The 14,280-nt window shown below is 28.1% G+C and overlaps 1 protein-coding gene across 10 annotated transcripts in view; it reads right to left on the minus strand.

Annotated features, from left to right (window-relative positions):
* LOC143224859 (ubiquitin carboxyl-terminal hydrolase 24-like) overlaps positions 1-14,280 on the minus strand; it is a 277,830-nt gene that overhangs the window by 100,041 nt on the left and 163,509 nt on the right. For all 10 annotated transcript variants that reach the window (XR_013013468.1, XM_076453271.1, XM_076453297.1 and 7 more), the window contains 6 exons: positions 11,931-12,101; positions 11,102-11,295; positions 10,376-10,547; positions 6,543-6,696; positions 5,977-6,132; positions 4,771-5,002 (listed from right to left, as the gene is read on the minus strand). Coding sequence is in view for 9 of the 10 variants with exons in the window: in XM_076453271.1 (XP_076309386.1) it covers positions 4,771-5,002; positions 5,977-6,132; positions 6,543-6,696; positions 10,376-10,547; positions 11,102-11,295; positions 11,931-12,101 (1,079 nt within the window). In the remaining variant the exon portion in view is untranslated. The remainder of the gene's footprint in view (positions 1-4,770; positions 5,003-5,976; positions 6,133-6,542; positions 6,697-10,375; positions 10,548-11,101; positions 11,296-11,930; positions 12,102-14,280) is intronic.

The following is a 14,280-nucleotide window of genomic DNA, read 5'->3' on the forward strand; positions in this document are numbered from 1 at the left end:
TTCTTATTGTATTTTGCTGTTTCCAGGCAGATTTCAGCAGACAAATATTTAAAAGTTATTAAAGTTTCAAAAATAGAAACAGAACAACCCAAATTTTTTACAGCATAAACCCTCCAACCATCATCATTATAAAGATCTTTAAAAAAAAATTAAAAAATAAATTTTGCTTATAAATTGTGGAATGTTTGTTCAAGTACAGCACAGGAAAGCTAAAAGAGACCGAACTGATTAAAGGTGTTTTTTTTCCAGTCTTGGATACTGAATAACAAATGTTTATTTTAAATAAGTTAGTTATTCAAAGTAACCCTTGATACACTTATGATCTCTAAGTACATTTTGCACAACTGAAAACTTATTACTTTAAAATTTATTGTTGTATATATATCTATATCCATCATGTTTTCGTTTATTTATATATAAGGAAACACTATCCATAAACAAGTTATTACTACTGCAAACCATTCAAAATCATTACAGTTGTGATATAATAATCCCTGTTAACAATACACTTGGAATAACACTATGGGGAGTAGGTAAGTCAAAGATGAGAAAATTAAAATTTCTTTATTTCATCAAAGATGGTCAAATGAGCTCTACCTTCTACAAAATAAATATCTATGTCTATATAATTAGCATAAAAACTGCTACTGTGTTTTTCTATTGTCAGTTCCTTAGATTATATGGTATTTGGGGTGAAATTTAAGCTATTTCTTGAAATTAAATCACCAGTATATCAGAATGTACAGTTACACGAATTGAGATTTAAGCATTTAAAAAAAATTATAGAAGAACAGATACAAATTCAACATATTTGAAATTAGCACACACTGGAATTCCCACCATTTTTTTTATAGACAAGTTGATTAAAAGTTACATAACTATTATAAATGCAAAAGTAAGATATGTTTTGCACTGGATCTTAGAAAAGTTACATTTTGTAATACCTACTCTACATCCATAAAGTTACCAAACAAGTTTATTCAATACTCTAAAAAGGTCTTTTAAATCTATTGTAGTGAATGTGGTAGATTCTTAAGTGGTGACAGAAATGGCTGTTTATAATGAACCTGCATTATTTAGATATTCTATAATTATTTTTCGTAATCCAAAACAATTGTTCTTAATTTTTTGGTAACTGTTTTTAAATTTTAAAACAAAATATTTAAAATTTTAGTAAGTAAAATGGAAACAAATTCGAAAACAGTATTTAAAGGAATAGTAATAAATGTATATTATACATGATTTTTATGCAGTTTAGGGATGGTATATAAAAATGATAATTATAATAGTTTATTAGCACATTCCATTTTTTAATATTTTTCTTTATATTAGTTATAATATTACCTTTCTTTAAAGCAATGTTTGTAAAAACTTGAGGTATTTATTTCATTTATTAAAATTTGGGCATATAATTTTTTTATACATAAAGCAAAAATTACATCCAGTTTTATCAATAGGTGTAACAATAAATTTATCTTTAAGATATCAGACTTGTTTATCCTTTTTTAAAACTTAATTCTATTTTTTAAGTTAATTTTAATTCATAATCTCCTAATACTTCTAAATTACCTGTTACTATATGATTCTAAAAAGTGTCCTTAAATTCACCATCACTCCAAATACAAGGTAAATTATCCATTTCTAAACGATTAAATTCTTCAATTAATTTTTTTATAATTAAAATAAAAAAGACCAAAGAGTTTGTTATATTTGAAACTGAATATAGGTTGTAATGATTTTAAAGGCAAAATATTTTTTTGAATGCTTTTGTAAATTGAGGTACAGTATGGATATATCATCATATATTTTATGTTTAAAATCTATTACAAAACAAGACTTTTCTTTTTTTGCTTTCTGAAAAGTTATCTGGAACTTTATTACATTTTAATTAAAATTTTTATCATCAATAATTAAATCTTTTACAGGAATATCACTAAAATAAAAAATTTTCACATTGTTTGAAAAACATCTAATTTTCATATTTTTTAATTCAAATAAACGTTTAATCATGTAATTTATTAAATTATCAGATTTATTGAAAGCAGTGTCTAGGATTTTCCAAAAGTTTTCGAAATCGATCCATTTACTGTTGCTTTTAGCTTTATCTACTATTTTTATTGTGCTTAAAATAACAGATATCAAATTTGGAATAAAGTTTTTTATACAAATATTTGCACACTCAATGTTTCAGCATTTTTATATTGAAAGTCCTGGTTCAGTTTGTAAGGATAAAGGGTTTTTATTTTAAAATATTTTTCTCTCACTATTAATAACTTTGTGTTAAGTTTTTTTTTTCTAAAATGGTCATTCTAACATCAATAAATGAGTCTATTGAAATTATCTGTTTCTATTCAATGAGGAAAACCCCTTTTTTTACTTTGTGATCTATTTAGGTAATCCCTAAGATGTAAAAAATTAGAAGTTTGCCCTACATATTTAAGACCACATACACCACAAGTTTAAAGATAAATAGCTATCCATTTCACAAAGTGGTGTATTTTGTCATACATTTTTGAATATTTATGGCAAGTGAACAAGTTAAACATTTAGAATTGTTACAAGTAAATATTTCTTGAATATGAGAAGCCAGATCAAAAACCAATAAATAGTTAGCCAGGATATTAGTTAGTATACAGCAAAGAAGAAATCATAATTTGATAAAAGAGAAAAGGGTAACAAAATAATTTTCCTTTAATGTAAATAAATAAATTTAGAAATAAAAAGTAAATAATAATGAACTATTACTACACTCATTGATAAAGTTAGGTGTAATGTTGGCTTTGTATGTAAAATCTTATGAGCCCAAGTTTTAAGTAATGAAAGCAGTAACACAAGCACTTTGTACAAAACCTACTTAAAAGAAAGATGATATTATTATAATATAAAGAAAGACACCAAAAAATGGAATATATACACAAACTATTATAACTTACCATCCCTAAACTGCATAAGAATTCTGTAAAATTTAGATTTATTACCAATCATTTAAATATTTTTACTAAATCTCTTTGCATTATACTTAATAAAATTTTAGATATTTTTTTGGAAAATATAAAAACACTGTTACCAAAAACTTCAGAAAAAAATTTTGTATTACAAAAAATAATATTCCAATTATAGAATATCTAAATAATGTAGATTCTTTAAAAACATTCAATTCTGTCACCACTTAAGAATTGACCACACTATATACTACAAGATATTTAAAAGACCTTTTTAGAGTATTTAATAACCATGTGTAATAGCTTGAAGGATGCAGAAGTGTGTATTATATATTAACCTTTCCTACGATTCAATGCAAAAACATACTTTACTTCTGTATTTATAACAATTATATCACTTTTATTCAACAAGTCTATAAACAAATGGTTGGTATTCCAATAGGTACTACTTTGTCCTCAAATATGGCCAATATATGTATCTGTTTTTATGAATATTCATTTTTTTAAAAAAGTGTAAATCCCAACTCATTTAACTGTACATTCTGATATTCTGATGATTCGATTTAATAAATAACTGCCCCAAATACAATATATCCTAAGGAACTGAAAATAGCAAAAACAATAACAATTTTTACACTAATTATTGAGAAATAAACATTCAGTTTGTAAAAGGCATACTTCAGTTAACAATTTTTGATGATATAAGGAAATTTAATGTTTTCAACTTTGAGTTTTCTACTACCTATACTGTTATTTCAAGTGTATTGTTAATAGGAAATATTACATCACAACTGAAAAGATTTTGAATGGTATGCAATAGTAATATCTCTTTTGTAGATAATGTTTCCTTATTCAGAAACAAACTAAAAATAATGGATATAGAGATAAACAACTAAAAATAAATATAAGTTTATTTTAAATAATAAGTTTTCAGTTATGGAAAACTCCTTACTTAAAGATCATTAGTTTTTAAGGGTGACCTTGAATAACCACCTTAGTTAAAATAAAAGAAGTTTTTTTATTCAATATGCCAGGACCAGAAAGAACAATTTTAAGTAACTGGGTCTCTCTTAGCTTCCTGTGCTATATCTGAATAAATATTCCACAATTTACAAGTAAGTTTTCTTATTTGCATTTTTAAGAACAATAGACAGAAATCCCCTTATAAGGGTGATGCTTGGGAGTTCTATACTGCAGAAATTTTGAGTTCTGTTTCTACTTTTAAAACATAAATTACTTGAAGGGTAACTGCCTTCCCACAGCTGGCTGCAAACAGCAAAAGGCAATAAGAGGTGGGATATTGTAGTTTTAAGCATTCACCTCTAGAATCTTGTTTTGATATTCCATAATAGTCCACTTTTTTAACTTCAACACTTTTGATTTTGCTTGATAGATGTGATATCCTCAATCCTTTTTTGGTGTTCTTACCATAAGTTTTAAACTATTATAACTAGAGATTAATAATATAAATAATTTTATTTATATATATATACATAAAGACCAGAAAAGCAAACAAAGTTCACAACAGTTCTGTACTTTCAAATTACCAACTGTTTCCATCCTCAAGAATAGTTAGTTAAGGAAACTAACATAACAATATTAGCAACAAAAAGTTAAAAATGTAAACTCTGTATTATTAGTGCTTCACCCCCCAAAACACATTTCAAAATACATACAAACACAGGACTAAAAAGTTCTTTTTTTGACAAAAGGAGCATAAAAAAATCCACATTTGTTTTTAAAGAGTTTAGGTATTTGAAGTAAAATATTTAAACAACATATCAATATAAATATGGAAATTATCATTTGTAAAACATTCAAATCTTACCTTAGATTTGTGCCTCGAGTGTTACTGGATGAAATCCATAACGGAAGATGTGCTTGAAGTAGTACATGCAGTAGAAAGTAACGAGGGGATGAGTCATCCTTAAGAATTGGTATGTGAACTTGGCTAAGTCTATGGAACTGCTTTAGGGCTTGTAACCGAATATCACGGCTTGGAGAGCCCAACAACATATCAATGATGAAGTCATTCACACAAGACATTTTTGTGAAGAGAGCTATTCAAAGTAATTGTCCATTCATTGTTTTACAGACTCCACTGAGTATTACTTACAGTGCAAAATATCTTAAAACTTTATATTCCATAAGTGAAATAGTGTCATAAGAGTTTGAATTAATATTACACAAAAAATTCCAAATTTCCTTCTGGTGATAATAAATAATACTAAGAATATGTATCAATCATAATATGGGTATGTGTGTATATGTACAATGAGTATTAACTATAGTTTTATTAGGTGAATACTACTATATCATTCCAAAGTTTAATTCCTTTAGGCATAATTAAAAAATGATCCAGGACAGCCAATGAAGAGGGTATTCTCTTAGCATGACCATAGGAAAATTAATGGAATAAATAATAAAGTACTTCATATCTTTCTTCTCATAAGTGTGTGTGTGTGTGTGTGTGTGTGTGTGTTTACTTAGAGCAAAGACACACCAAGCTATCTGCTGAATCCACCAAGAGGAATCAAACTTCTCAAAAGAAATTATTAAAGAAATTATATGCATAGAATTTGTATTTTGTTTTAAAATTCTGAGGAAACACATACTAAAATAGTCTAAAAGAAGAAGAAAAATAAAAAGACAGAAGTAGAAAAGACCCTAAATGATAAGTACAGTGATTTCAAACAATGCATTTCACAAATAAATATTTGTGTATACTTAACATTTTTAAATGTCCAATGTTACCTATGCTTAAATAATAGTCTATAAAGATACTAGAAGTTTTTTTTTTTTTTCTCCAGAATATGAAAATCAGACATGTCCTATATTTTGACAGTTGGCAATATAAACAGTCAGAAACTAAATCTATACGATGGTAGTTGAACCATTAATCATTTATTTGACTTTATTAATATTATTTTTTTTTAAAAGAAAATATTTTCTCAGAAAAAGGTAAGATTTAACCATCACTACCATAACTGAAAATTATTTAATTATTAGGAAGATCTTCAAATCTAGTACTTGCCAAAACTCTCTGGTCGTTGGTGGATGCAGGTCACCAAGAATTCCAAACATTCTCGTGCCAGAAGAATATCCTTGTACCCCACACTGTGATGCTGCACACAAACACCTGCATGAAGATACTGACCATCTCCATCACTACTATTGCTGTTGGTACTACCTGAGAACATTTAAAAGAACAGATATTACAGACATGTGTATTTCATACCTCAAAATTCAACATCATAAACATGTTTCACCATCTCTGTTGAAGAAATATATACATGTATGTTTGTGTGTGTATCCACACCTAATTGTGAACAATATTTAAAAATGCAAATCTTCTAATAAAAACATTCTTCTCAAGGCAATAAATACTATTTAATATAATTTCTTATAACAAAATACCTAATTGCAAATAAATAAATACCCACACATTCTTACAGTTTTGCAATATATGGATAATTTTTAACAAATTGTTGACTCAAAAGCACAAGCTACCCCGATTACACACATATATATAATGAAGAATAAACAGTTTCATTAAGATATTAAGCAAGTTAAATGAGACTTTCAATATTATCCTAATACCTGTGCTGCTTTGACGACTTTTTCTTCCTGTCATGACACCACTTTCTTTGGCAGGAAGTGGGGTTGCAGCCAAATGTAACTGCCCTGCTGCTGCAGCCCATGCTATTCTCATTATACAGGTCAAGATAGTCAAGAGGTCAGCTTTACTCAACCCCTAAAAACAAAACAGCTCATTTGAGTGTGATTTGTTTTTGAAAGATTCTTGTCTTTTGACCAACATATATAACACTTGTAATTTTACGACTTGTGGTTGCTTTATCATTAAAACAATATACTTCTGAGTTGAGAATTTGATTTTCAGTTTATTTCAGTTTACTCTCAATGGAATCATTAGTGTTTGTGTATTTTCTGAATTTTTTCTGTAGATGAAGCAGAATTCATTGTCTCTTAAAAGAAAAAAAAATAGTTTAAACAAAACAGTCTCCCACCCTTTTTCTTTAACTTGTTCATAAGAATCATCTTCTAACAACTCTTTAAATCTTGGCCTTGTAAACTCTTTTATCTAAAATTATGACTTGACTTCTTTTATCTGCCTTGTTAACCACATTATTACCAGTGTTTTTCAATGAAAGTGACTATTTTATCTGAACATTACTTTAAATCAGATCTAAACTTGCACTTCTGTTCTAGCTGTATGTTTTATTCCATAATTTCTATTCATACAATCAAATGGTCTTTTAAAAAATATTAACCACAACATTTAAAATTATAATTAAAATTTTCATTTGCTCAGGTGACACAGTCTTATTCAACAGGCTAATTACTTTAAATTTAAGACAGTAATGTACTAAATGTATTCTTCAAGGCTGAACTTCCGTTTTTATTCTCAACTAAGTTATTTAGTTTATCTCCCAATTTTACCTTGTTATTTACTTCTAACTTTTCACTATTTTACTAACTGTATAAATCCAACCAGTCCTACAATACACTTCGAATATTCTCAGTAAATTTTAAATGCAAATCTTACAGCTTAGTTTCTGTTAAAGCAATATCTCTTCATTTTTTTTTATCAGAGTCCTAAGGATTTTATCGGACATTTGTTGGGAAACAAATTCCACTTTTTTAGGTTGCATTTAGTTTTTCTACTTTAGGAACAACTTTGAAGTTCTTACACTCAACTAACAAAGCTTAAAAAGTAATTTCAATGTTGGTTTATGAACTCGTTAAAAACTGTTCAAGTACTGACTAGCTTCAGACATCCTAACAACAGATCTCAGTTAATTATTTCAATGAAATTAATGGTGTGTCACTCAGAAATATACACAGAGTTATGCCAACAAGTAATTAAAACATTTCATGCATGTAAAACAATGTAGGGATGGCAGTGCTAAACAAATGTAAAGAAGAATATAATCATGACACAGCTAAACATGGGTCATATTTACATAACTTTCAAAATTAACATATAAAGTACTCTGTAAAATGCACAAGCAAAAAATCATTACAAGGTCAGTCAATTAACCCGACCTAGTAGTGAAAGTCTGTAATAAGCAAACCATGTTTTGACTTAACTTGATTTTCCATGTACAAAAGCTCTAGCAGTCTTAGTTACATTACATTAGATACACTGACAAGACCACAATATTATGATAAACTGCAAACCATCTACTGTGAATGAACAACTTCCAACTGTGGGAATATTAAAGTATGCATTTTACAGTGTGACATTAAATTTTAATATTGAAAGTAATTTATATTATCCCCATATTCTTGTTTGTATTGTGTTTGATATTTCCATCCCATATTATTTTCTCTGTTGACTGAAAATTGGTGTATTCTATGAATGTTTGTAATAAAATGTTTTACTCCTCCACTTCATGCATAATATGAGGGTCGACTTCTTAAAAACATTGATTGTACAGTGTACAAAGCACTGAGTATGCTACATATTACAGTCATCTAGTGTTAATCTCTTATTGGCTAGTAATTTTTATTTACCATGTATTTCAGTAAAAAAGTTAACTTCAACGAGTAATGATAATGTAATTTACATTAGAATTATGGGTTTTTTTAATTATTTCTAGTTATTATGACTAAACAATGACATTAGAGATAAAGTATTTGTAGATTTATTTTGACTGACACTAGAAAAAAAAAATGAACATTTCTGTGGATTGGTCACTTTCTGGTTTGATATCTTAATGGTGGTTTCTCAGCTTGATGATACAGAAACAAATGACAGTGTGTGTCAATCATCTTTTAAAATTAAAACTCTGTTGCTGTTGACGTTTTTAGTGTACGCATTTGTATTATGCTACTGAGTGCCTTGCTCATCCCTACATATAGTCTATTGACTCTATGATGACTTCCAAGCTGTCTTGCAGTACCAACAATTTTTTGAGAATAGTCTTTTAACTTTCAAACAAAGATGCAGAATATCACTCAACATTGTTTGAACTCCCCATTCAGCCATAAAAATGCCATTTCAAAAGCAACATCTGTACAAGCAACATTTAAAAGACACAAAAACTTGTGTCCTCACACAATTTGGTAGACTTTCAGTAAACAGTATTACTCATATATGAACAAAAAAATCAGAAATGCTGTCAAATTATTTTCATTAAAAATTATCTACATATTTACAGACCAAGTATCAAATGTTCCAAGTTTAAAATGATTTTCATGTTAAAATTAGAAATACTTTTCAATATGAAAATTCTATATTTCATTTTCACAATCATTAAACCTGACAAAATAAATTTCAAAGATTTTTTGTTTCAGTAAAACTTTATATTTTAGCTGTTTTTTCACCCTAAATCTACATAAGGTCTGCCCAAATGTCCAACCTCTCAATGACCATCATTAAAAAAAAACTAAATAAATCTATATTGAATTAACATTTTTTTTCTTTCTGGAATGCCTTCAAATTATCACAGAAAACCAGACTTGTTTATTCTGAACTGCATATAGGATGTAGCAGTATAAGTTGAAAGGGCAATAAAACAATAAAATTTAACTAATAATACTGCCATGCAAATTGTAAATCATTCCTCAAACATATATTTCATGTTACCCATTGAAATTACATTACACATGATCTACTCCCAAGTGAAACCCATGAAAGACGATCAAATTACTGCTCAAACAAATATAGTTACTGTACATGAAAATAATTTCTAATATACTTTTATCCAATCATTTCTTGACATCACTGATTTTTATCCAATCATATTTCAAAGATTCCTTTACCTATCTTCAAAGTGGTTTCTCATTAGAAATGTATCAGATCACACACTAAAGCATCAAAAAAGGGAAGAAATGAACAATTGTAGTAATAAAATCATTTACAGACACAAATATCATGTAAGAAACAAAATGCAGCAATATTATATTTTCAAAAGATAATAACCTCTTAATAAATATATATCTATATTTTAGGGCAGTCAAAAAGTAAAACAGGAAAACTGATAAATGAATTATGTGTAAATGAGACTCCTTGAAGCTGTGTAGAAATTAAAGTTGTACTTTTTTTCTTTGCAAGTTGCACATAATAAATGTTATAAAATGAGAAAATATTAATTTTAAAAATTTTAATATTAAAATTTTTGAAATACAAGGATTTACTATTTATTCTGAAATTTTACACTCTGCACTGAATACTTCAAAAGACCTCTATGGATGAGAAATAGTTAATTTCTACAAAGTAGGGTTTTTCACACATTACACTAAAGAGCAATTAACTACTTTTTATTTTTATTTTTTCAAATGCATCACTTCAGTAAGTATTGTTTACTCCACAAAACTCATAAATATGTTTCTTGCTTCGTACTTTAAAATTTCAGAAATAGCATTACAAAGATGTTTTTTTTAATTTAGTTTCTATAAAAACTTACTTGAATGGCTCTGACTGACTGAGATGTTTTGAATCCAATCACAGCTGATGATGTAGGAAGAGTAGAAGTTAAAGAGAATTCCACAGTTTTTTTAGGTGTAGATGGTTTGGTAACAGATACTGGAAGACCAGATTCTGTTAAAGTTATGGTGGAATATCCACACAGAAGGTATCTAAGGTAAAAAATTTTGAATAAACAAAATATATTAAGTAATCAGAAAAGTTATCTGATAAAGAATTTTCATAACATCAGCAAAAAGTAATCCAGTTTTAAAACTGATGTCTTATACAAAATTCTCCCATAAATTTTTTTCAGTGACAATTTAGGAAAATGCATTTAACATATTTTTTTGTAGATTCTGTTTGACCATCGTTACATATATAATTTAAAGACAATTAATTCTAGAGTCCCCCATTCGGTCAGTGGTAATTCTTTGGATTTATAAAGCTAAAACCAAGGGTTCAATTCCCCTCAGAGGACATAGCAGATAGTCTGATATGGCTTTACTATAAGAAAAACACACAGCTTTGAAAATTATAACAAGTTATATATACATGTACTGTTTTGTAAAAAGTGTTGTAAATTACTGGTATAGTTTATCTGAAAACCAATTTTGTGAAATGTGCCAGAATTAAAAACCTATGACACAGCAGTATTACATTAGTACAGACTTTTAAACTACATGAAAAAATTTTAAATGTGAGAATTTACTGATGAAAATAGTACCGTGCTATCTGAACAGAAATGAAGTAACATCCTTGTCTAACATCGTAATCCACTTCTTGAAGCAAACTATCCGGCTGTAAAAGATTTAGTACTAATCGAAGACCACCATCTCTAAGGAAATTCTCACAAAATACTTGAGCACTTTGCAAAGTTGTTGCATCACAAGTAGTTGGGATAAGTCTACCACTTAAAACCTGAAAAGAAAAATTACATTTCATCATAAAGCTTTAAAATCCTTCCACACAAAATACTATAAATTGCATAAGTATAATACTATTAAAGCTATTAATTAATAAAATTAAAACTGAGGATTATTTGACAATTATATTTTGCTATAAACCATATTATGTTCCAAATATGACACTTAAGATATATTTAGATAAATAGTATTTTTAATATTATAAATTACTTAAATTTCTGATTTTGAACATAATTCTCTTGAAGGTGCTTTTAATAAACCTATTGCTTAAAGTTTCTTCCAATAACAATTAATCTGCATCATTATTAAATGTGCTTCAAAAGGTTCATGATTAAAGGTAATAAATCAAATTACAAAACAAAAATTTGGATACAGTTTATTAAGGCCACCCAAATGACCAATCAACTATGCAAGAAAATCAAAATAAAATTTTATTTCTCTAAAATTAAGCTTTAGAAGAAATTATTTTCTTTTAAGAGTATGTGATACAGACTGGAGTGTTTCAATTATTTTGTACATGACTAATTTTAAGAAAACTTATTTCACAATGTTTCATACCTTTCAACAATTATATCATATAATATAAAAACAAACATAAGCATGTTATATGAAAAATATTTCATATTTCACCTCTAGATTATATAACAATCTAAAAGGAGTAAGTTCTGGTGCAGATACATCTAATAAGTTCTTTAATATTTCTTTACTAGCACGAAGAGCAGAAGAATGAGCCTTCTTTGGACTAGCACGTGGACTATTCTTTCCACTGAGTTCTGGAGGAGAAGGAAGATCTGTCACCTTCTGTAAATAATAAAAAAAATTATACACATCAAACAAAAGCTACAAAAAACTATGGAACTGCAGTGTTATACTTTTATTATAATTATGAGTGCAGGTGAAACTATGAGTTCTCTATAAAAGTTACTACAAATACAATATTGATTGAAAACATAACTGCAGAGGTTTAAACAGATGTGTAATTTTTTGCAGTATTAGCCACAATTAGTAATAATAGAACATAAACAATTATTAACTTTCTCAACACTGGCTCAATCAACTTGACCAACTACATAACCTCTTCGTATTTGTTTAAAGTATTTATAGATTTAACACTTCTAACTTTCTTTATTGTGTATATCTTTAAAAGTTTGGCATATTTCAGTTAACATTATAAGTCTTTCACACAAAAAAAATGTATTTTAATGAAAAATTTTCAATAAAATAAAATAAAAATTTGCCCATTTATATGTTAAGTATTTTATTTGAAAAAGTCTGAGTGCAAAGTGATTTTCATGTTAAGATTAAAAATACTTCATCTAAAAAATCTCATACTTCCTTTGTTTAACTCCTAAATCCACCTAAATATTTCCTACATTTTTTACATTAAAACTTTTCATTATATCCATCATTTTTTCTATCCTATCTCAAAATATAATCAGTCAGTTTGACCTAACTTGTAACCACACAAAAAAAAGTGACATAAATACAAATTACACTTTTTTCTTTTTAGTAGGTTGTCCAGAAATAAATGTTTTTGAGCTGCAAAGTTTGGAAATATATAAACCAGTGTTGTAAAACATGCTTTAATCAAAGTAAGCACCATTTGCTTCAACACACTTTTGCCAATGTGTAATGATGCTGTCTATGTCCCTGCTGTAGGAATCAGAGTCTCTATGATCAATGAAATCCCTGAAAGTGTCTTCTGCAGCTATCTGGCTTTGAAAGCATTTATTGTTCAAAAAGTCAAAGTGCTTGAGAAACTGAAAAATCTATAGGGGAAAGGTCTGGGAAATAAGGTGGATGAGACAGAACCTCAATTCCCAATTCATTTAATTTTTGGAGCACCATCCTCAACAAGTCTCAAAGCCAATTTTGTCGATCTCTTCAGTTGGCTCATGCAGAACCCACATATCCATCTTTTTCATTTTTCCAATCGCACTCAGGTGGTTGGCAATGCTTGTGCCTAGCTTTTATGCGAGCTCGCATACTGTTGTGCGAGGGTCTGTTTCAACTGCTTCCCTTAATGTATGTTCATCTAAAAATGGCTCCCTTCCACAATCTTCGTGGTCTTCAAGACTTTCATCTCCATGTCAAAACCTTTGAAACCAATGCTGAACTGTACATTCAGTAACAGATCCATGGCCAGATGCCTGGTTGATGTCCCATGTAGCTTCAGTTGCTTTTTGTCCAAGTTTGAAGTCACAGAGGAAAATCAGACAAAAGTCCTTCTTGTCCATGCTGCTTTGTGGGTTACAAAATTTATTCTGAGTAGGGTTAAAAGAGCAAACAATTAATGCACCTTGTAAGTGACAAATACTGGATTAAGCCAACTAACCAATGATATGTTACTCAATATTCAGTTTCAAAATGTTGTGAGAATTCCGACAATTATTTATGGACAACCTAATAGAATGACTTCAAATTGTAACATAAAACTACATTTGTTTATTCTAAGTAGCTTTAAGTTTGTAACATTATGTATCTATTCATAATTAATTTTCATTGTTTTGTTGCCATATGAACTGTGTATAACTGATATCAATGCCAATATAAGTTATAAGTTACCTGAGGCATGTGGAATATCACATTGTAGTAGCTTGTGGAGAATGTAATTTGATACCATAAGTTACTCATGTGTGTGCCTTATTAATCATTTTTATCATCATTTTTATTATTATTTATCTTTCCTAATCTAATCTTAACTAACTTAAAAATTAACCCTACTTTTAGATTTTTGTTATTTTCATAATAATAAATATGAAAAACAACAAATAAAGTACTTACTTAAACTTCTTTTTCTTGCTGTGGATTGTTGGTGAAACTTAAGTCTTTTTTTTCTAATACTAATTGTAGTAATGCACTAAGCAATTTTTATTTAATTGAATAATTCACCAAAGAACATAAAATAATAACATGCAACAAGCAGACAATTTTCTCTAACAACCACAATTTTTCTGGCCGTCTAACCATGCAATAAGAG

The sequence above is a fragment of the Tachypleus tridentatus genome, chromosome 1 (assembly GCF_004210375.1).
Source record: "Tachypleus tridentatus isolate NWPU-2018 chromosome 1, ASM421037v1, whole genome shotgun sequence".
Taxonomy (NCBI): domain Eukaryota; kingdom Metazoa; phylum Arthropoda; class Merostomata; order Xiphosura; family Limulidae; genus Tachypleus; species Tachypleus tridentatus.